Source organism: Anas acuta, chromosome 2 (assembly GCF_963932015.1).
Source record: "Anas acuta chromosome 2, bAnaAcu1.1, whole genome shotgun sequence".
Lineage (NCBI taxonomy): Eukaryota > Metazoa > Chordata > Aves > Anseriformes > Anatidae > Anas > Anas acuta.
In genome coordinates, this window is record NC_088980.1 from 118616749 (window position 1) to 118639134 (window position 22386).

At 40.7% G+C, this 22386-nt stretch overlaps 1 protein-coding gene across 2 annotated transcripts; it reads right to left on the reverse strand.

Moving 5' to 3' along the window:
• Positions 1 to 5675: 5675 nt before the first annotated feature.
• SDR16C5 (short chain dehydrogenase/reductase family 16C member 5) lies at positions 5676 to 18679 on the reverse strand. Of its 2 annotated transcripts, none has more exons than XM_068671908.1 (7): positions 18553 to 18679; positions 15633 to 15976; positions 10625 to 10756; positions 9514 to 9613; positions 8332 to 8476; positions 7945 to 8070; positions 5676 to 7414 (listed from the first exon to the last, which is right to left on the reverse strand). In XM_068671908.1, the coding sequence occupies exons 2-7, from the start codon at positions 15951 to 15953 to the stop codon at positions 7321 to 7323; spliced, it is 918 nt and encodes a 305-aa protein (XP_068528009.1). In that variant the 5' UTR covers positions 15954 to 15976; positions 18553 to 18679; the 3' UTR covers positions 5676 to 7320. The 2 variants fall into 2 exon arrangements, with proteins under 2 accessions (XP_068528009.1, XP_068528008.1); XM_068671907.1 differs by having other exon boundaries at positions 18521 to 18674.
• Between the last annotated feature and the right edge of the window lie 3707 nt (positions 18680 to 22386).

A 22386-nucleotide genomic window follows, 5' to 3' on the forward strand; every position in this document is an offset into this window, starting at 1 on the left:
TTTAATATATTCCATATATTAAATTGTCTGGGATAGTAAATGTTGGACTTGATACTATTTAGGATTCTTACCTGCAGAGTTAATATTCCAAAACATCACCACATACAAAATGCAGATATCCAAATATCTGCAGAAAAACAAAAGCAAGGGCACGCATACATCTCTAAATAAGTGGCATGTAATACTGTGTACTCCAACCTCAGCGGAATGCCACTGCTAAGCTGTGTTCTTTGATGGATGACAGCACATGCGAACCTTAAGAGCCAAACAAACATTATCAACATTGTACTGACTTGGTGTTTTGTTTGTTTGTTTTTTTTTTGGTCTTTCTCAATTCATTTTCAAACCATTGGCCACAAGTGCTGGAAGTCTCCAGACTAGCAAAGCTAACTATTTACCATTCTTACCATTAACTTCATCTTAAAATTAAGCACAATGTATGTGTATGTGGGCTTAGCTATTTTTTTTTTTTTTATGATTTATTTTTTTTAAGAATGATCTTATTCCTTAAGGGATTATACTCCACTTACACTTAATCTATTTTGCTAATCCTCTTTAAAATATCCAAGATAACAGCAATCAATTTATAGCAATTCTTTTCTCTACACAGACAAAATACAAAGGTTCTTAATATTTCCAGCCAAGTTTCCTTATATTCCAGCTTGGGAGTGGCAATAGGATGAGAGCCAAGGAATTTCCAGAAATCTTGAAATGCTAGTAAGTCATTACTGACATGGTGCCATGAATATTTAGTTGAAAAAAGTTAGATGTAGGATAATTCTGACCCTGATTAGCACTTATTATCAATGCACCCCGCCAGAAGTCAAAGCTTGCTTTCACAATGGGGAAAGAAGAAAGGTAGCTACTTCCATAACTACAGAATAAACCTAATGTTTCAGCATTTTCTGACCTCATATAGTATCTGAAAGAAACTGCTTTAGCTACTGTCTCTTCTGACTCTCTGTCACTACAAGTTATAATTGATTTAGGTTACATCATTATTATAATTTAATGATTTATTGATGTGAAAAGGTTATTTGAAAACAGTTGCAGGTACATAAAATCTGGAGAGCAGTCCTGTGCTACAGGATATCTTTGAAAGTTGATTTCAGGGGAGAAAGGGGTAGGAAGCAGAACTTCAGAAGCTCTAATGGTTCACGCTGAGAAGCGTAAGCACAGACAGTGTAGATTTCTTCAGTGTTTACCTGGATTTCAAAGTGGCTGAACTAGACTCTTCAAAATAATTAAGAGAACTCATATTTGGTTTGTAAAGGCCTGATTTGTTGTTCTATTAAATCGTCTCCAAAATCCTCAGCCAAGGAATGATATCTCTCCCTTAGATCCATGGGTATTTTCAGTGCTCCTTTTTGTTATTAAGAGAACGTTATTAAAAGGAAAGAAAATATATAGATCCATGTAACTCAGGTATGGATATTCATGGTGAGGCTCTGTGATTTTGCCTTCTGGAATATGATAAAATGCAGTAAGACAAAAAGTAAGTGTGCAAGAAAACACAGGACAGGCGTCAACAGCAGAAATAACACAACACTTTCTTTGGATGTGAAAATCCATTATTTCTGTGTGGCATTATTCTAAAATATATATACATATATATATATTAAAGAAATAGGAAAAAGGCTAGCCTTGTGGCTGAGTTAATATATGATTATGTGAATATGAAAGATATTCATACGTCAGTTTCTCCTTAATACAGGTTCTTAGCAGTCAGGGTGCTACCCCACAAAATGCTTGCTGTTTTTAATGAGCACAAAGGCTACTCATCCAAGAAGGAAAGCATTGCATAGATAAGTCTCCATGACATCAGATACACTAGTCTGCTAGGGAATAGCAAATTGCAAAGACTAGTTTAAAAGACTTTGAATAAAATCAAGCAATAGTTCTCCCAAATCCTCTTAAGATAATTGTTCAAGGCCTAGAGGAATCTATGCTCTTCTATGACTTGGATTTTGTTTTGGCCTCTGATTGCCTTTGACTACCTAATTATATCACTGTTTTGTCCACTGGTCTACAGAGATGTCACCTGTGGAATTAGTGGCAGCTCTTGTAAGGGCATCACACAGCTTACAACATGCTCAGATCATTTTTGCCCATTTTAAAGGCGACTGAAAACGTTGCATTTTAACTGCACAGAAAAAAAAAAAAAGTATTTAAAGTAGAGTGATGTATCTATATTTTCTGAAAAGAGTTAAAACTCAGCCAAATAAATTTTTACAGCAATGCTTCTAATGCTCACTGGGTAACCTGAAAACCTAACCCACTTTAGAAGGACAGAGTTACAATCACTTGCAAATTAAAAGCAAATATATTTTTGTCTTACATTATCTGAATACTAAGGACCAATCTACAACCCTTAAAATGTTAACAGCAATATTTTTGCAGATAAAATCTGCTGTACTGAACATTACGATGGAAGGTTTTTTGCCATTTCATTGCATATATACATATAAGTGGTAGAAACTAGTTTTGTAGTTATCTTCCAAGTCCTTAGCTCGGAAGCAAGGTTGGACACGAATTTTGGCCCGTTACTGCAGGTGATGATTAGATCTACAAGCAAGCTCTGCCTGCTTCAAGTATTCCCTTCATATTTCCACTTGCATTACCCTCCACAAGTATTACACTATACTGCAATGCTTGTATTACATTCCCACTTTGTATTACAGAGCAGAGTGCTCACGTGGTGACTGTTTCTCATTGTCCACAGGCTCAGAGATGTAAGCCATACTGATATGGCTTACATGGCAGCTCACCATTTTTAGTCAGCTATCTTAATTTTGCCCTCTTGCATTCAAATAAGTTTATGCTCTCAATTGCTTGAGAAGCAACTTACATTGACATCTACAGATCAAAGACTTGAGGATGAATTAGCTCTAAAGCACATTATACAGTATTTTTTGTCACACAAGTAGCAGTTGCTATTCTTGTCACTATAGAGTTACATGAATTGTCTATAGCAGATGTAACGGTAGCTCTAAATTCAGTTGAAACTATATTTACATACATGTAGAGCAAATCCTTAACTATACAGTGTGATCCATGCCAAGGAAATATAGTTACAGTTTAGAAAAACTTCAGGCTCAAATATAGTGTTACCTCAAGCTTATTATATATTTTCCTTTTTTTTTTTTTTTTTTTTTTTTGAGTGTGTGTGTAAGATTAACTTGGCATTCAGTTTTAGGAAGCTGTAACACAGGAGATTTCAACTACATACCTTGTCATTTTACTCTCATCCGCTGTTGCAGACTGACTCGATGCCAGAGCAGGGAAGCTGTGTACTTCCTGAAGGAAAGACTTTAAACAAGCACCTCACCTGGCTCTTCTGCTGGGATTTGTTCCTTACACAACCATTACCCACATGATTTCTTGGAACTGACAGCTCTTTCTTGAACTGTTAAAGGCTTCCCAAAACACAGGTGTGTTGTTTTGCAATAACTGCAGCATGTCTGCAGTCAGATTTAATATTCAGTTAACTGTACGTGGTGCATTGTATGAATTTTGCCTCAAGGACAAACATTAACATACCAGAAATATGCAGACAGATCAATAAGTAATTCAAAGTGTATTTTTTTAAATTAATATAGAGAAGCCCACAATACCTGCTCTCCATTTATTGATGATGCTCATTGAAGCTTTCACATAAAACAGGTACCTCAACTGTCACATCTCTGCGTTAGTCTCTCAGCAAGCTTCTTTTATACCGACAGACTTAACACAGATGATGCAGACTCCCTGTGGGGCTGCACCATCACCAAAGTTTCATAGCTTACAAAACTTATTCTGCAAAATCTTTGTTGCTGCTGCTGCCTGCATCTGCTGACAGTGCCATTGCCGCTGCTCCTCTCCTGCTTTGCAGTCCGCATAGCTGTCCTCAGATGATCAACTGCCAAAAGTTACCTCTCTTCTGGTATCTGCTCAGTTTCTTCCTAAAATGAGATCAGACCACGATGAAGACCAGCTACCAAACAGATCTGTGCTGCTCTGGAGTATGATTACCAAATTCATAAAATTATATAGCCGGCATCTCAGCTGCTAGCTTTTCGTTTTCCTCTTCAGTTGCATTCAGAGGATCAAGTCAGTGCCAAGAAAAATCATATTCCCCATGCTTTGAAGCATTAGGGAATAGTAAGACATTTGCTACCACAAGAATATGAGCTCATATAGAAAAGAAACGCAGCAGGCAACAAAACACCATGCCCTGGATTGTCTTTGAATCACTGTATCAATGACTGTCAAGCTAACCTTGCCACCCCAGTCAACTTTGGGACCCAGTTATTTTGTTAGAGACTATTTAGGGTTCCGAGCAATGGCCGTGAAACCAGTAATTCTGGTAGGAGCTGCCTGATGTGAAAGCAACTCTGGGCTGATGTGAAAGCAACTCATGGTGCTGTCCCAACTGAGATACTCTTTCATGTTCTACCTTCTTGTCTGAGTCTCATGGAGATCCTTCTGTGAGTTTTCTTGCCGGGTGCAGGAGGAAAAAGTACTTCTGGGCATCAGGAAATAATCAGAACCACTGTCATGCTGGAAGTCAGCCATCTGTGATCCTGAGAAGTTCATATGGTGGCAGAAGATCTCCACACTCACCTCATATCTCCTCCTGAATCCATGGGAGGAACCCGTGTTTCTTAACTTCCAGGGCACATCTCTACACATCTATCATTCAGTGATGTGCTTAGTATTCATGGGAGATCAAACCACCAGCAGGATACGGTGTTACCTTCCAGTCACAAAGTAATCATCACACATGCTTTTGCAATATAGCTCTGTTTACTTCTTGCCAATATTCATGCCTACCATGGGGATTGTCTCTTTCCAGAAAGACACACGCAAGCTGTAGCCACCTGGATCACTATCACACAGCATTCATCTCTTCCAGTTGCACAGGTAGATAATAGGGACATTATGTTCTACTGCAGGACAAGTAGGGACAAGATCTTTCTTCTGTGTCATCAAGCAGACTGAACTGATGCATCAAATCCCCCTCTCTAAAATGCAGACCTAAACTACAACATGGCTCGAGAAGCAATTTACACCTATATCTACAGATCAATGACACTGGTTGTCAGTCTGTTTTCTTTCATGAACAATACTGCCTGAAGATATTGCTTGTTAAGGAGACCAACAAGAGGAAAAAAAAACCACAAAAATGCATTTTTTCTTTTGTTAGATACATAAATCTTAATTGCTATCATGCAGCTGAAATAGCTTCAGTTTCTGGACACAAATCTTGCTTCATTTGACCAATAATATTTTACCACTGCCTCAGCTTCATTCTAGATGGCTCTTCCCTGCAGAATTTTTAAAGACCTGTATCTGACCTTAGTAGTATCCAGTGAGAGGACAAAAGACTATGGACACAAAACAGAAAAAAATCCATACAAGCATAATTTAATTAAAAAAGCGAGTGTGGTCAAACACTGGAACAGGTTGGCTGGAGAGGTTGTAGAACCTGCAGCTTTGGATATACTCAAAACCTGGCAGTACTGAGCAACCTGCTCCAGTCAGCCTTGCTCTGAGTTGAGGTCCCCTCCAAGCCCAATGATTCTCTGAAGCAGAAACAGCTCTATGGAGATACGCTTTTCACATACATTACTAGGAAAGATCCTCCATATCTTTAAGAGGTGAGGAGCCTGCAAGAAGCACATACACCACACAGCTGTAGTAGTTGACTTTACTACCAGCAAACAGTGCTATGTACATACATATGGGCACAATATAAGGCATATCTGTTTATTAATTAGTAACTTTAATTTCCTGAGGTGTCCTGAAAAATGAGCAGAATTTCAGAGACAGAAAAAAGACACAGATCTGAAAGGACAGTTAAAACAAATCTTTTCTTCATCAGTCTGAATTCTACACCTCACAGTCTGTCATATCTGTAAGGCTATTTTTAACATGCTTATTTGACCCATTGTTTCTTGCTCATCATTAGCAAAATAGTTTTATGTAAACTTTTCTCAAATCAGTAAATCACCAAATGTATGGACAAGGGAAATGAAAGTAGCTTCAGGCCATCATGGGACTTTTTAAAATAAAAATCACCCTTTTCTTTATACTGTCTGCAATTTATTTCATACCAGAGAACTTCATAGTCATAGTTTGTAGGTGTTGCCAATTGCCAGTGGACTACTGTGACACGAGATAAGTTTAACCAGCATGTGCAGAAATGGCATACATTTAAGGTATAATCTTTTTTCTTGTTTGGGATTTACCTGAAATCATGGTGTCGCTTTCAGTTTTCTTGGGGTTACTGTCAGAAAGGGCTTCCTCAGCCTACCAGAGGACAGTCCAAAGAATAAAGGGAAAGTAAAACAAGTCGCTGTAGGCACAAGGCAACCTACTGCCCAATCCAGAGGAATAAAACATGATGCTGTTACTCAAGCTGGAGCTGTATAGGTCCCACTGACTACAGTTCCATCAGCACCATTCCCTTCTGAAATAATCCCAGGAGAAGCCCTGATTATACCACGCAATACCTTTGCTTTTAGTAGCTTTCTTGGCAAGATGTTTGATAGCCTACCTAGACTGTTCGTCTTTTAAGCATACTCCACTTAGGAGGCAAAACGTTAAAATTGTTCCTAAAATATTGCACTTAAAAGGTATGTAGAATTCTACTACAAAGTTGCAGGCATAGTATTAGCTTTTAAAATAAATTAGACAAAAAGTCAATTAGCAGCATAAATGTCATTTACATTCATTCCTTCCCACCCCCCCCAAGACATGCATAGTCTGTGAACCCTGAGATCGCCAACCTCCCCCAAACTAATACATTACATTTATTTTGCACCAACAGAGAATATTTTCATTGCATAAAACTTCCATTTGTATAAACTTGAATCTGTTGGTTCAGGAAAGTCTTGAGTTCCTCCGTTTACCAAGGAATGGTAATGGCACTGGTAGTACAGCCCCTCCTCGTGGTCCAGTGAATGGCAGAGGTCAGGTCCATTAGAGTCTCTCTTGGCTCCCAGCCAATCACATGATGTTTCTTAGTCCCATCTCCCCCCCAAAAAAAAGTGCCAATTATTAATTCGTGAAGCAGAATGGTATTTAAGGCATTATAATAGACCACCAAGGGAACCTATTTCAATTAATCTATTTCCATAATGAGGTAAAAAGAAAACAATTCTTTGGATAAAAAGTTCAGATGAAAACAGTTAAAAGCTAATTAAAAAGTAATTTTCTTAAAAATTGTTATGAACTAGAAGTGAAGCACCTTAAGTTCACAGCTGCTACAGAAGCAGACCTTTCCTACCACCACCTGTAACAAGCTCTGCTTTTGTGTTGCTGAATTTTGAGATATTTTCAGTCCTTCTTCCCACGACCTTTGAAGTTATCCATTAAATTGTAGGCCCCAGCAAATTCCGCAAGGAGAACAGAGATTTTCACTGGCAGGATGCTGTAAGGCAGAGGAGTAGGAGAAGAGGAGACAAAACCAGAACAGTTTAGAAGAGTTGTGCAGTTTTATCACAAATCATTTCACCTGGCTAATACTGGCAAAGAAAGTATAGTCTCCAGAATACAGTACCACTGGTCCTCTACTGGCCCTCTCAAATATTGATTATGCTCATTTGGCTGCCTTCGTTGTTACCATAGATCAATTTCCTGGCTCTTGCAAGCCAGGCTGGAAGTACTCTATAGCTGGGGCAAGAAATGCCAGAGGGGCACTTCCTGAGGGGCAGGCCCAGCCTGTAGAGCCTGCAGTGACACCACACCCCAGTGGAATGAACAAGCCAGTTAGACATTGCTCTGTGGTCCAAGGGTAGAATAAATCCCTAGAAACTAAATTAAAAAGAAAATATCCAGAAATGTGGAGAACTTAATGAGAATTTGTATCAGCAAGTAGAAACCTAGTTTGCATTTTTAATCTGAAGTTTTTTTTCAGTCTGGCCTGAAAAGGGGAGGAAAATAAGGAAGGACATGACTTACTTTTTCAGAGCAAAGAAAACATACAGGCTGCGTGGTATGAACAAGATTTCTTGGTCTCGTCGAATAGCAGTCATTATCTTTTCAGCCACATACTCTGGCTCTAGAATAGGAAGCACACATGACCACCTGAAAGAGAAGGTGTTTTCTTATAACAAATTTCTTTGGATTCACAAAGAAAACAATAACATTTCATGTTTCAGCTAAAATGAATAGTAAAGTACCAAGGGCTTTTGTCACTTAAGTTGCCCAGTCACTGAAATGTGAGGCCCTGAAGATAATAAAAGCAGAGCAAAGTCTAGCTTGTAAGAATCATAAAGGAAACAAACATGAGCACACAAGCATGCATAATGTGGAAGTTGCATAAAAAGATCACAGCAGCTTACTCACTTGGTCTGAGCGCCATCAAACATTCCTGTGTTTATGAAATAAGGACACACAGTTGTAGTTTTAATACCAGTCTTTCCCAGACTTCTCATCTCTACATCAATAGACTCCGCAAAACCAACTGCTGCAAATTTACTTGCACAGTAATCTGTAAAATAAAACAGTAATTGCAATTAAACATTTTAGCTTCTTAATTAAACCTTACTACACAGGTTCAGTGAGTCCTACCACTGGACATGGTCACAGGAGCAGTAGCAGTATTTGACAGAATGAGGACAAAACTATTCAGTTTTTATGGTGTGCAACACCAGCACTACATTATAGAAACTATACACACACTACCTGCAGAAAATTACTGTCAGATAATAACACTTTACAATGGAGTAGGAGGCATTTCCATAGGTTACTAATAAAACTTGTTTGATGTGATTCATTCTTACTTTTCCTTCTACTACGTTCACTGTTATAGATTGGCAGACAGTTTCCCATCACATCTCTCTCACCTTCTTGCTTGCTAATGAACAACAGCAGATTAAATTATCTTTTTGTACCAGGCCTTATCATTGAATCCATGAACTAGCTTTTTAAGCAAACTCAAGCTTTCAAAAACTCTCTAATGTGGTTTCAGCTTGCATCCCAATTTGTCTTCATTATCACTGCCTTGAAGCTAGATTTCTTTTACTCCTATGCCACTTATTTCATTTTCCTCCCCACTTTGCAGGCACTTTCCAGGAATTCATTCTGAATTTGCCCTGACCTCAACACTTTCACTGTGTTCTCTTGAATGAATGGCAGACAGAATGTGAAGTGAGATATCACACATCTACCACTGTACCACATCTGGATTTAGTAGTTTTTTGAGTTAGGGAAGCCTACACAGGACCCTGCTTAGCTTGAGAACACATCTGCAAAGAAGTGGTCTCTTCCCCATGAAATACCTTTAGGTTAACTTTAGAAACTGAGTGCTTGTTGTTAAAGTTCTGCATGAAGCTTCTAGGTCCTCTTATTGCCTTGTCACAACACTGCTGAGCATCTTGAAAACCTTTTGAAGGGTTGCTCTATTTAAGGTCAGCTGATTTCAAAGTATCACCATTTGCTTTATCTATTCACAAAGACTCAGGAACTCAGAATTAGGACTTTAAAGCACGCTAATTGTCTAAATTAACATTAGCTTCAATACACTACCTGCAAGACGATTGACTCCAATCAGTCCCGCTGAGCTTGCGATGCTAACCAAATGTCCATGGTTAGAGGCTATCATTGCTGGGAGGAAGGCTTTACAAGTCTGCAATGTAAGTCAGAGTTCCAATGAAACATTTTAGCAAGGAGGCTACCTGCTAGAATATTTTGAGGATTTTACTTAAAGTGCAGGCAGAATTTCCCTATAAGGTGTCTCCTCCACACCCTTCATTATACAAGTGGGGGAAAAAAAAAACCACAGGAATTTTTTGTTTGAACTCTAACCTAAACCGGAACCTTGCAGGTCCTACCAGTATTGTATTGTTTTCCCCTCAACACCAGCGACAGATGTTAACTTGCTGAAAGGTAAAAACACAGCTTCAGCTAGCTGTTTTTTTTTTTTTTTTAAACCGCAAAACTCAGCACTGTATTGCTTCAAATGGACATTAAGCCCTCACTACAAATTTTATAAGCCAGCAAAAATTCAAATTTCATGTCTTCCTTCTATTAAATTTACTTAATCTTTGTGATTAAGTTTATTTACGAAAAAACTGAAGCATGTTTTAATATCCTGTTTGCAATTCCTTAATGGTAAAAACACTGTATAGTGATCATTCTTTCCTGAAAGGAAGAAAGTTATTCATTTTGGACAAAAGCCCCGCTTACTTAGCATAAGAGCATCGTCTGAACATGTGGTATTTCTTACTAAAACTATCATAACCACAAAGCAACTAGAACAATAACAGAATTGAACACTTCTGTTACTAGAGCAGCAACCTCTAGGCGGGGCCTGCTTCACATCAATGAATATTGAGGGATATCGCATCTGACTCCCCTCAGAATTTAGCAGATGGCAACCTTCAGTTCTTAAGAGCATTTGTAAATGCTAAGCAGTTTTGCTTCCACCTACCTACCCAGAAGTTCCCAAAGGATCTATTCTCCCACATTTTTTTTTTTTAAAATCTCACAGACTGCAAGGCATAGAAAATTTCTTGCATTATTTTTTACTGAACTGATGGGAGCTCTATATCCTTGCATATTTTACTCTATTCCAAAAGGCAAAATTAAAACTGTAAACACGTTAAGAAGATGTCTTAATCTATAAGGAGAGCATTACCCAGAAGTGTGCCATTGCGTTCACTTGCATAGTTTTTTCCACAAGCGAATCTGGAGACTCGATAAACCTCTTCCCAGTTACAATACCAGCATTGTTGACTAGGATGCTAACGTCGCCAACTTCTTTTTTAACCTAAAAGAAAAGCCTTAAGATTATTACGCAACAAATAAAGCGTAACAAAAAAAAAATATATATATATAGAGAAATAAGAAACAGAAGTGTTGCACATCACAACCAAGGTGAACATGCTAATCCAAATCCCTTGTGCTCTTGCATGTTCTCACCTGTTTGGAGCTCATCTCACCACCGGACTTTCCTTGGAGCCCAGCAGTCTCACAGCTCCAAAGGTGCCTCTGCCTTTCAGCCTTCAGTACCTACAGTCCTTGCTATGACTGTTCCAGCAAGCCCCTACTGCAGAGACCTTTGCTAATACTTGTATTTTGATACGTGAATCCAGTCTTAAAACCAATGGATGATTCTGTATTTAGGGCCATTTCCATGCCGTGCTGTACAGTACATAAGTTCTCATGCTAGGTGAGCTAGGAACTACTTACTAGCATTTTAGTAGTTTGGATATTTCAAGATTCCCAAGGTTCCACTTCTTCTGACTACAATTGTTAGACACTAGCAAGCATTGCACAGCGGCTTCTCCACTAGCAGTAGCTTTATGTGTATGCCACGAGTGTTACCCTATTAAACCAGACCTCCCAGCACCATTCTGGAGGAGCAAGGGGAGTTCCCTACTACGTCGGGGTTAGAATGAGCAGTCACTTTTGATGATAAATATTCCACATATTTATAAGCAGTGAGAAAAACAGCCTAGAAAATTAATTTCTACCTTACAACCATCTCCTTTATTCAAATACCTTGGTTACTTCAAGCCACTTTATGGATCAGGAATTAAAAAGTTTCGTGTTTTTTTAAAAAAAAGTTTATTTTCCATGAAAGCAGCCTGAAAGAACACCACAGTTGCAGCGATGTTAGGTCTCAAGGTAACACAAGAAGTGAGACAGTCCTTCGAAGGACACTAGTTTGTTACAAAAATTACACAAAAGCTTTAGGGATCTTTTATTTTGTCTTCCTTATAAAAGGAAGCTTTTATTCAGGCATCTGCACTTTAGGTGAGGGAGTGAAAAAACACATGCATTCACAGAATGCAAAAGCCTTCGGAGCCTTCCGGGGCAGGGCATGGTGCAGAGGCTTTGTTTCTAATTTATTTGCTTTGATTCTAACACCGAGCCAGAATCCTTTTGAAATGGTTCCAGAAAATAAGTTGGCTAAACAGTAACCTCTGTGCATGTAGTTCAGTAAGAGGAAGCACGGTTCTCATTTTAGCTCCAGAATGAGAGCTTCCAAGAATAGACTCACCTGACAGGACAACTATAGGCCAGCTGATATCATCAAGATATTGTACCAGCACAATTACAGTATTTAATGCAGTATTTCAAGTACATGTCATTAATCTGAGCTATCCAGGAAATAGGAAGTGAGTTCACTACTTCGGTTGAATTTGCACCTTCAAGTGCTAAAACAGGTGGTGATGAGTGGATTTGGGAAACTATGTTCTTATGCCCTCTAGCCACCCAGCTCCCGATCACAGGAAATTCATTTCTTGATGGTATCTCATCTCCTACATAAATACATAAAAATGACTGAGCGGACCACAGAGGGTAGGGTAGCCTGTATAACAGTAAAGAATTGAGTTCACCATTTATTCTCTTAATTTCCCTGTCTTCCTTAAACTTGTTCCAACTTCTCCATGTTCATTAAACCAATAAGTGTTATTAAAAAAAAAAAAAAAAGGAAGTAGCCTTGGTAGGATTTTACAGAATAGCTTTGATACAGCTCCCTAAGCCAGAACCCCTCTCCACTTCAGTCAAAGTGCTGTCATATAACAATTAAAATATTTCTGAAGCAGTGCCACATGATCTTCGCAGTCAGCTTTAGACAAGTTGATCCAGTCACCAATGCATGCACTCCTCATTACAAGTAAAAATGAGTCTGAGTTCAGAGACAGCCAGTAACCATTAGTAAGTGATGCTGCAGTACAGGCTGCTGCCTCGGGTCAGAGGATCTTAGCAAACCTGGAAGCATGGACCCATACCCTAGGGTCTACCCTTTAGGGAAAATAAATACCTGAATAGACAATCATGCTGTTATTGTGCACAGGCACGGATGTGGTGCACAGTTTGTAACTTGGAGCTTGAGGCATTCAGGTTAGAAGGAGAGGAAAACATTCTCAGATGGCAGCCAATAAGAACAGCCTTGATCACTCAATTCTAGCCAGGGGCAAAAACCTGAGCAACCTCTTCCTTTACTCATGTTTAGGGATCACTGTCTCTACCAAGCTTTCCAAAATATATTCACACTTGGGAGAGAATTCAAAGCAGACCCGAGTGCCTTCACGCAACCCAGACAAACGCTTCCAGCTTCACAACACCTTTGGTCGTGCTGCTTCCCTGCTAACCAGATGTGGCAGCTCCTCGTTCAGAGGACTGCCTGTTTTAATCCCCTTCCCCTCTCAGCTATCCCCGTGCACAACAGAGCCAAGGCACTCACACCAGGCTTCCCCATTCTGCTTTCAGGCCAGAACAGAGGACCTTTGCTGAGTGGTTTAGCGGGGCAGGGAATGTCAGCCTTCCAGAACTGTAAACCTCTCCACTCTGCAGAGCAGGAAAGCACGTTCTGGGTGTTTGTTTTAAGCCTAGGTAAGCTAAGCATTATGCAAACTGCTGATCTGGTTAAGCATCTTTTTCAAGCATAAGCGCTATTTCCTGTTTGTTTCTGCATTTACATTTACTCTTTATGTGGGGAAATTTGGTAGTGACTAATTCCCATGAATCACGGACAGCATCCTGAAGTATCTGCTTTCTATGAAGGGAGCCTTAGCCCCGCCCCCCCCCCCCAGCTGCCTCCAAATTTTGGAAGAAAGCACTGGGCGTTTTATAGGCAACATGAAATATCACCAGGAAGTGTTTCTGCTGTGCAAAATAGCAACAACAGAAAGAGTTCTTAGGAAAATGGAAAACTGGCTGCGAACTGTCATGTTGACAAACAAGCAACAAGAAACAGCACACGAGCAAACCAGTAACATGTAAGAGACCCTGGAAGTGAACGTGAGCCCAGATGCAATCTTACCATGTGATAGTTCTGAAAGGGCTTCTTCCCCATAAATTCAAAGCCCCCATGCTTAAAGGCTAGCTAAACTCTGGGGAAGGAGAAGTAAATCAGAGAAGGCCACACTCCTTTTATGGCTGGTAGTACTTCTGCAACAGGGATGTTATGAACACATCCTAAGGCATAGCTCTTGGTACAGGACGGTAACAAGGACACCGCATGCCCAGCATTTTTGGTTTTCCTACTGAAGTGACTGGTCTGTTTGGTCTCTGTGTGACTGATGAAGTACCCAAAGCAGGTAGTTAAGGATCATTTCATTTTGACTTTGAAACTGTTGAAAATATGATGGGATATTGCTTTGCATGGCACAATGTGTGTGAATTTAATTCCCTATGGTCTTATACAGCTCCAAGTTATTGTATACAGCTGAATCACAGGAAAAGCAGCCCCGGAGCAGTCCTGCCTCATTTTGTGAATCTGAGCACTCTGAGCCAACACCTACTACACAGCAGTACATAAGCACTATTAATCAGTGTTTGATACTGCTATGGTCTTATTGTTGCTAATAAGACAAGAAAGCTTTCAGTGTTGTTCTGTAACAGCTGTCAGCAAAACAAGATGCATCTGAAATAACAGTGGTAGTGTGTTCCTTCCCTGTTGATCAGCTGTTAGTGAACTGCTGACATAATTTTGTAAAGAGAGGAAGGAATCATGCACTGACAGGTTACGGACCCTTTTACCACCTCCTCACTCCTGTCTCCCTCTGCTTTTATCATTCTGAACTCATGCCACATCCTCCATACTCAGCCAGAAAGGTTCTGCTGCTGCTTATCTCCTAAAGATGGGTCAGATCAGGTCTCTTCTTCATTCCAGTGCTCTGCCAACTACAATACTCCTTCCTTCTCTACCAGCTCAGCCAGAAAAAGTTACAGGCATGTGGTGAAATGTGCAAGCACTCCGCAGGGATGGAAGACACGCACCTCAGCCAGCAGAGCAAACCTGCAAGGGCGACTGCAGGCAACTGGCATTACCAAAAATCCAAGAACAATGGCATGAGCCTCTAATAAGCTGCAAGTCAATTTACAAGCTTTACGTATCAGAAAGCTTGTTCTACGGTCATTTCCAGACAGAAGGAACACAGAAGGCTAGAGCTTCTTAAGCAGTACTTTAGGGGACAAAATAGGAACGTTATTTCAGCCAACAGATGTTCCTAAAGACAGCTGAACTTTTTTTTTCTTTAAGAATTCATCCTCAGGCAAACACTCACTGTGGAAATTTTCTAGTCCAACAGTTAAGTTTAGCAACATCTTAAGCAAATGAGAACAGGTTGTTATAATGGAAACTGTTAAGCAATTTTAGCTTTTGGCATTTCTGCTAGTCCTGCCCAAGATATCTAACCACATGCTATATTTACAAAGCTCTTTAGAAAGAAAAATAATATTGAAGCCTTCAAGACATTTATTAAATCTGTTCAAGTGCATTTGCAAAAATCTACTCACAGCCAGGAAGTTTGTCTGAATTTGCTTAAGTCGTTAATCCCTTGTACAAGGTAAGGTCTTTAGGGTTAACTTTTTGGAAGAGATTTCCAGAACATGAAATACTGCTTTAGCTTCAATAAGCTGACTTTCCGTATTTGCCAGTAAGTGCTTGCTGAGTATCTGCATGCATGTGAAGGCACCTAGCTGAAGTTATTGAAAGAACCAGCTTTTTTTTTTTTAATTTTTAAAGAAACAAAAGGTATACAACTCTTAAAAAAACATATGTATTCTTAGAATACATAGCACATGCAATAAATCAAATGAATTAACTTTAATCTCTTGCTTTGAAATGGCTAGGGCTTCTATCACAAATGCTTTGGAATAGTGTCAAAGCCACAAATGAGATACTTTACCTGATCTGCTACTCGGTAGACTTCCTGCCTTTTGCTGCAGTCGCAGATGTAAGCATGTACTTTCACTGCTCCATTTTCTCCAGCCAGCCTGCTCGTCTCATGGAGCCCCTCTTGATTAATGTCCCAAAGAACCAGCGTGGCTCCAAGTTTGGCAAATTTTATGGATAAGAGTCTTCCAATTCCACTTCCTGCTCCTGTTATTAATACTATTTCACCACTAACACTCTTCTTACGTTTCGGCACAAACAAAAACACCAGCGACTCCAACATATAGTAAGTCGTAAGTCCAAGGACTTTGAACAACTCCAGGAAGAAGTTCATCTTGAGGCTTTTTCTTCAGATACCTGATAAAAGAGAAGGTTTAGTAGATAAATCAGCTATAAAGAGACCATGTAAACATTAATATTGCAGAACTGAAGAGCATTTTCCAATTCATTCTAACTATTTTTGAAACAGCATTCAGAAGCAGGCTAGCAAGTACATAGGCTTACAGCTGCATGTCTGACCCATTTTTCCTGTTCTCATTTTATTTCCAGAACATTTGTACTCTTCTAGTATGCAAGACAAAATTGATTTACCATTTGGAAGAGATAGGGAATACCTGCTTTGGAAATAACCCATCCATCACAACACATGAGTTTCCAGCTCTGCACCCAAAGACATCTTAATAAAGTGGCAACAGTTGCCCCTTGAGTATCTGAAGCAGAAATAGCAATTACAAATAAAAACTCGTAGCTTGATCAAATTGCTTTAGTGCTCAAAACCTGTTACTTTAGGTCAGGAATTTTTTTTTTTTTTTTTTAAGGACCATGGCTTTTTGTGCTTGTAGGTACCCCTTGTTGTCAAGCAGCCATGCAGATGGAGGTACAGTCTCAACTGTGTTGAAGAGCTGCCAGCATAGGAAGCTTCAGAATACAGAAGATCTTTGTCTTCTTACCAGTACTATTATTTAATAGTACTGTAATTACCAGTACTATCCTTATGGTTCAAGTGCATAAGGCAGGCTCTCTCCAAAGTGTTTTACTTAGGAATGCACTCTACAGCTGTTGACTTTCTTCTTCTCACATGAAGCAAGATGTCACAGGTTTGAATCACATCATCTCAGGTATGTGTTTACCTGCACACTCCATACTCATCACAGCAACTCTCACAATGAGCAGGTGTTTAAGTCCTTAAAAGAACACTACCTATTCCCCAGCATATGAATACTATGCAAGAAAAATGCCCGTTTTTTATTTCTAGTTACAGTATAAAGGATAAATAGGCAGGTTTTTATCTCTAGGTACATTATAAAAAGATTAATACCTTCTTTCTGAGTCAAAGGTAGAGCATGCTGGTGCTTACACTTCAACCTTTAGCACAGCATACCAGTCTTAACTAAGATGTGAACAAATCAGGTATCTATGTACATAGATAGCTATGTCTGACAATTGCCAAAAGATAAGTTACTTAGGTCTCGGCTACATTTAATGAACTTTGCTCAGGGTAGCATTTGGATGTACATGTTGTCATGAGCCTCAGGTTTTGGTGCATGGGAAACAACTCCATTCCTGCAAAGGGACAGACAACTTCAGGGGCAGAACAAGTTAGTTCAGAAAACTTTATAGCGTAAGCATTAGGACATCTTAAACTATTCCAGTAACAGGAAAAAAAAAAAAAGCCAAAACCATAGTGGGTAGGGAAACAAGTTCCTCTTTCCACAGATTAGTTACAGAATAAGTGTTTTCTGTTCTTAGTTCCTTTTAAAAGGCTACAGAGCACTTGCAGGAGTTCTACCACAGGGAAAAAGAGACAGTAAAACTGATTCTGGTATTTCTTAACACACAGTAATGTTCTCCTAGAGACAGTAGTGACACTTGCTGAAGTAGACTCTCACAGCTGCAGAAGTATAACAGATATATGCAAAGCTAGGGTTATATGGAAAAAGTGTTTTTTTATGCATATGAAAGTTAATAACAAGTTTCTAGAAACTTGAATTCTTTGCTGGGCCTAAAACACAAGCAGTAAAGCAGTAGAAGCAGTTGCCGAGTTTAGCTTCATCGTGCTGACTTTAAGCAATGCATGTAACACGCCTCATTTGTGTGAAAGAGATTGGCATCTGTGGAACAGATACCAGTTTTTCAGGGACTGCGATGCAGTCCTTAATCCTTACAGAAAAGGCAACTGAGGTAGCTGCCTTCAGAGCAAAACATGCAGTTTGATTTCAAAGCAGTTTGCAATGGGTGCCAGTAATTTATTACGATAATCAGCTATTGGGCCTGCCTGGGGCAGAGGCACACCAGAGCTCAGGGAAAAGGCTTCCTTTCTCAGAGAAGTGCACTTGTTTTAGAGTACAGACTGTTAGGCTACTCACTCCAGACCCCTCAGGAGATGCTAACCTCCCACTGCAGCTCCTAGCCAAGCTCTGGCTGGACCAGGAGCACCCTGCTCTTGCTGGCTCACCGCATGGATGCTGCCCAGTTCCCCCAGTACGTAAGCACAATGCCACCAGCACAGAGTTGGTGCTGATGCTCCCTGCTGAGCAGCTCCCACAGACAACCAGAACAGAGCCTCTGCTAGGGAAGGAGCCCCAAAACCAATCCTTTAACCCCAGGCACAGTGGGTGCCAAGCATGCACCCACCCCCTAACCCCGGAGGGCTGCACCCCCTGCACACAGCAACCGTATAAACCAAGGCAGGCCAAAAACCCTTTAGCACATCGCTATACGGTCACCACGCCACCCCACAGACACCATATCTCCCTATGGACCCTATCAGTCCTGCAGACCCCACCCCACAGACCTCACACCGCCCCAACGCCCCCTCCCCGGGGGGAGGCAGCGCACCCCCAGCCCCGGGGACAGCGCTGGGCACAGGTCCCCCAGTCTTAGTCCCACAGCACCCGGTACCTGGGCTGTAGGGGAGGAAGGCCAGGACCCACCGGGGAGCAGAAAGGAGCAGAAGAAGGCGAAGGGGAGCGGGGCGGCCCCGCCTTTATGCCGCCCGCCCGCCCCGGCTCACCGGATGCCCGGGGGCGGAGCGGGGCGGGCCCCGGCCTTCCCCGGCAGTGCTTTGGGCTAGGTTTGTGTTCGCCCTCCGACACAAGGGCTGGGATACTGGGAGGCACTGGGCAGCTACAGCTTCGGAGAGAGTCCCTGCGAGCAGAGGATGCTCGGTTCCGCCGGGAAATACACGGCCGACGGCGTTTCTGTGGCGCTTAGGTCCCCTATATCCCCCCTATCCAAACCGGCGTGTTTGTATTGCTGCTGCCCTTGTGTAGAGGGCTAAATACCCAATACTTTTCTTCCTTCCACAACACCTCCTCCACAAAATATTGCTGAAAGCGGCCAAAAGCTCTTTTCCTTCATGTGTACGGTGTGGGGCCAGAGCCTGGGCTCTGCACGGAACCTGCTGCACCCTCCAGAGCTGCTTGCAGAGCAGAAACTTGGTCTGAGTTAGGATACCTCAGTGGGAGTTAATGTATAATTGTAATAATGTACCACATCCAGGGGGCTGATGATAGCCAAACAGTAACAATGAAGTTTGGTTTTGGCTGCTGCTTGCCTTTGTGGATTGCATCGTTTGCTTAAAACAAGGAAGTGTTAAAAGCCATTCGTATTCAAAAAGGTTTAAATAAAATACGTGCTTTGGAGTTTTACTTGCAAATTAATAATGTTTAACACAGGGACTGACCTGATGATCAGAGTAGGAGGCTAGAACTTGGGATCCTTGTCTTCTTTCCTCCCCTTCTACAAGTATTTGCTATAAACAATACTATCACCAAAATCAAACTCACTGAAATAAAACGTTTGAATGTCTCCAGTTTGCTTATCTGCATTATGAAATGCTAAAGCTAGCTTGAAGAATACTCTTTTTTTTAGGATTTTTGAGTTATTCTCTACCATGCTTTGGGGTCAGAGCAGACCCACGCAGAAACATCACTCTCAGTTCAAGTCCAGAAGCAGCACCGCCCTCATTTGTGTTAGATGAAGATGTCTCCCATGTGCCGCACATTATCTTCAGCCCAATTTGTGAGTGCTGGCAAGACTCCAGCAGTGCAGAGCTGGGCCTGGCATTGTTTGTGTGCGTGTGTACCATCACACGGTGTGTGTTCAAAGGAACCCGAGGTCAATCCAATCATAAGAACGAGTTTGAGCAACTTTGTAAGTCTCTTCTGCTTGCATGTAGTATTTGTGCTACTTGAGTGTACTGCAACTCTAGCAGTTTTGTACTGAGGGCTGGACTTTATCTTAGCCTAGCTTAATTTCCAAAAAGCTCCTGAGCTGCTTTTCATGCCTTACATGAAACTATGGCAGATTCTTTATGGCATTGATCATGACTTCATCACCATTTAATCTTGACTGTCACAATGAATGAGTAAATGAAGTAAACAGAGTAAGGGTTGGTCTAAGCTAGATAGATGCAACTGCATGGTGACTAGGACACTCATCCTCACCTCAGCATAAAACAACAATGTGACTTGCTCAGAGCCATGTTTTGAAATTGTGCTCTTCACCCAGACAAGAATACCTTCCGTGTGAAGCCTGTAACACCTATGTTTGCTGTGAAAGTAGGTGACTAAACCAGCTCTTATGAGTAAACAATGTTTGTTGATGGTACAAGTGGTATATGCCCTTCAGTCATGGAAAAGTGTGCCAGTCTGTGTTATGGGAGGGTTATGACAATGATGGTGTGAAGAACTTAAAACCACATTTTCCACTTCCCAGGAGAACAGGAGAAGTGTTGTAAATCAAGCCCTCACCTATCAGCTTCATGTTTTCTGATCCCTCCACTGGGATTTTATTTGCTAATACACAAGCTTTAAGTCTGATGAACAAGGAACATAGATAATCAATAGCCTGCAGTGGTAAGGTGCAAAGAGATGGCTGCTGTGTAGCTCTATGCTCACTGCTTTTTTATACTCCTTTATGTGCCTCTAGTACATATTCCTCACGGTACCTCTAATTTTAAGAGAACCTGCCTTTGCTGTAGGTGGAAGTGTCCCACAAGAGATTCTTCCCCCTCCTCTGTGCAAAAAAGAAAGAGTTTGGGCTGAAACATCACTTATAATAAAGATGTGTACAAGGTGTCAAGATGATTTAAAGGAAGAAGTTGGCAAAAAAAAAAAAAAAAAAAAGCTAATTCATAATAATATATTCATAATAATGTAATTCTGAATAGCAAACAGAGTAAGGCATCTTCCTACCATTTGGGACTTTTAAAACTTTCTTCTTAATAAAATGTAATTCAAGGTTTCTGACATGGAAAAACTGACATGGAAAACAGGGAAACTCAGCAGGAAAGCAGAACTAGCAAACGAGCTCAGGGGTCTGTAGTGGTGTTTGGGAAACGAGGCAGCACTGTTGATGGCCAGTTAACAGAAAGAAAAGTTAGCACGGTTTTAATTAATTGAGTGTATGTGAAAGCAGTGGGTGGGAGAGTGTGTTCTAATAAGGGAATAAGCAGGGACTGGAGGAGATCTGGGATGGGAACAGCAGGGCCTAACAAAACTAGGGTCTAATTTAAAACTATGTATACTGGAAGGAAGACTCCAGGTGAGGCTGTGACAAGCACCATGTCTGGGCTTTCAGATCTATGCCCTGAAGGAAAGTCAGGGCAGTAGGGTCTGTGTGGGGAGATAAGTGATAGGGGAGAAGAAAACCTATGAAAGAGGAAACATAATGAGTCTTTCTAAGACCTTGTCTTCACTCCTCTGCTTTTCCTCCTTTTCGAATTCTGTTGTTTTTCATCTTGTTTTAGATGGTAAAGAGTCTGCAGGCAGCGAGGGGCAGAAGTTTTAGGATACTCTGATGTACTCTATAACACATGGCCACAAATTCTCTGAGTACTCAGCCTTGTTCCATACTTGTGACATTGTAAGCTACTGTAAAAAAAAAGGAACGTGTCCTTTTGCTCCGTCATCCTTTCATTACTTCATGTTTTATTGGCCTCAAGGACATAGTTTCCACCTTTGTGCACACTGATCTCTTACACACCAGCTGATGTGATTACTAAGCATCAGGGTTTTGGCTATTCTGAAGTGCCTCTCAGCAAGAAGTACCCTCTCTCCCTCTCAAAGAAACTCACCTTTGCATTTGCCAGTTTTGGTTTAAACCAAACCATGCCACTCCCCTACATCTAGAGATTCACATTTTTGTAGTCCACTTAATAGTTCATTTAAGTGGAGCAGCTGCCCAGAGGAAGGTGTGAGTGTACAGGCTTGACTTCCACCAGGTGGCTTAGACATGCAGGGTGTGCCTTGGTAGTACACACTTACGTTACATGGTACACACGATGCTATGTGCAGTGCAAGTGCTGTTTTCATGATGCAAAATTCAGAAAGATGGTTTGTGTTCTGGATTTTGATGTCTTGAGTGCTCTACTAACCAGGCTACTGGCCTGTGTAGTGCTGCTATGTGGCTTAGAAAATCAGAGAATATAAGGAAAAAGAAATTTAAAATATAAAACCAGGGGAAAAAAAAAAAAAAGAAGTCTGTCCAGCTCTTTTAGACACATATCCCAACACTTTTGTAAGTCGTACTACTTTTCAGTGTGTATTAGTTATAATAGTTCCACTTTGATGATTTCGTTACATCAGTTTGCCTGCATCCACTGCATTTTTGAGGTTTGAAATGCATCCACTGCATTAAATACATGTTTTTTTTTTCTGCAATAAACTGTTGTGTTCATATGTGTTATATATAAATTTCATATTTAAGATATTCACTGTTGGCACACAGAAATTCTGGTTTTAATGCCCAATACCAAGCTTTTG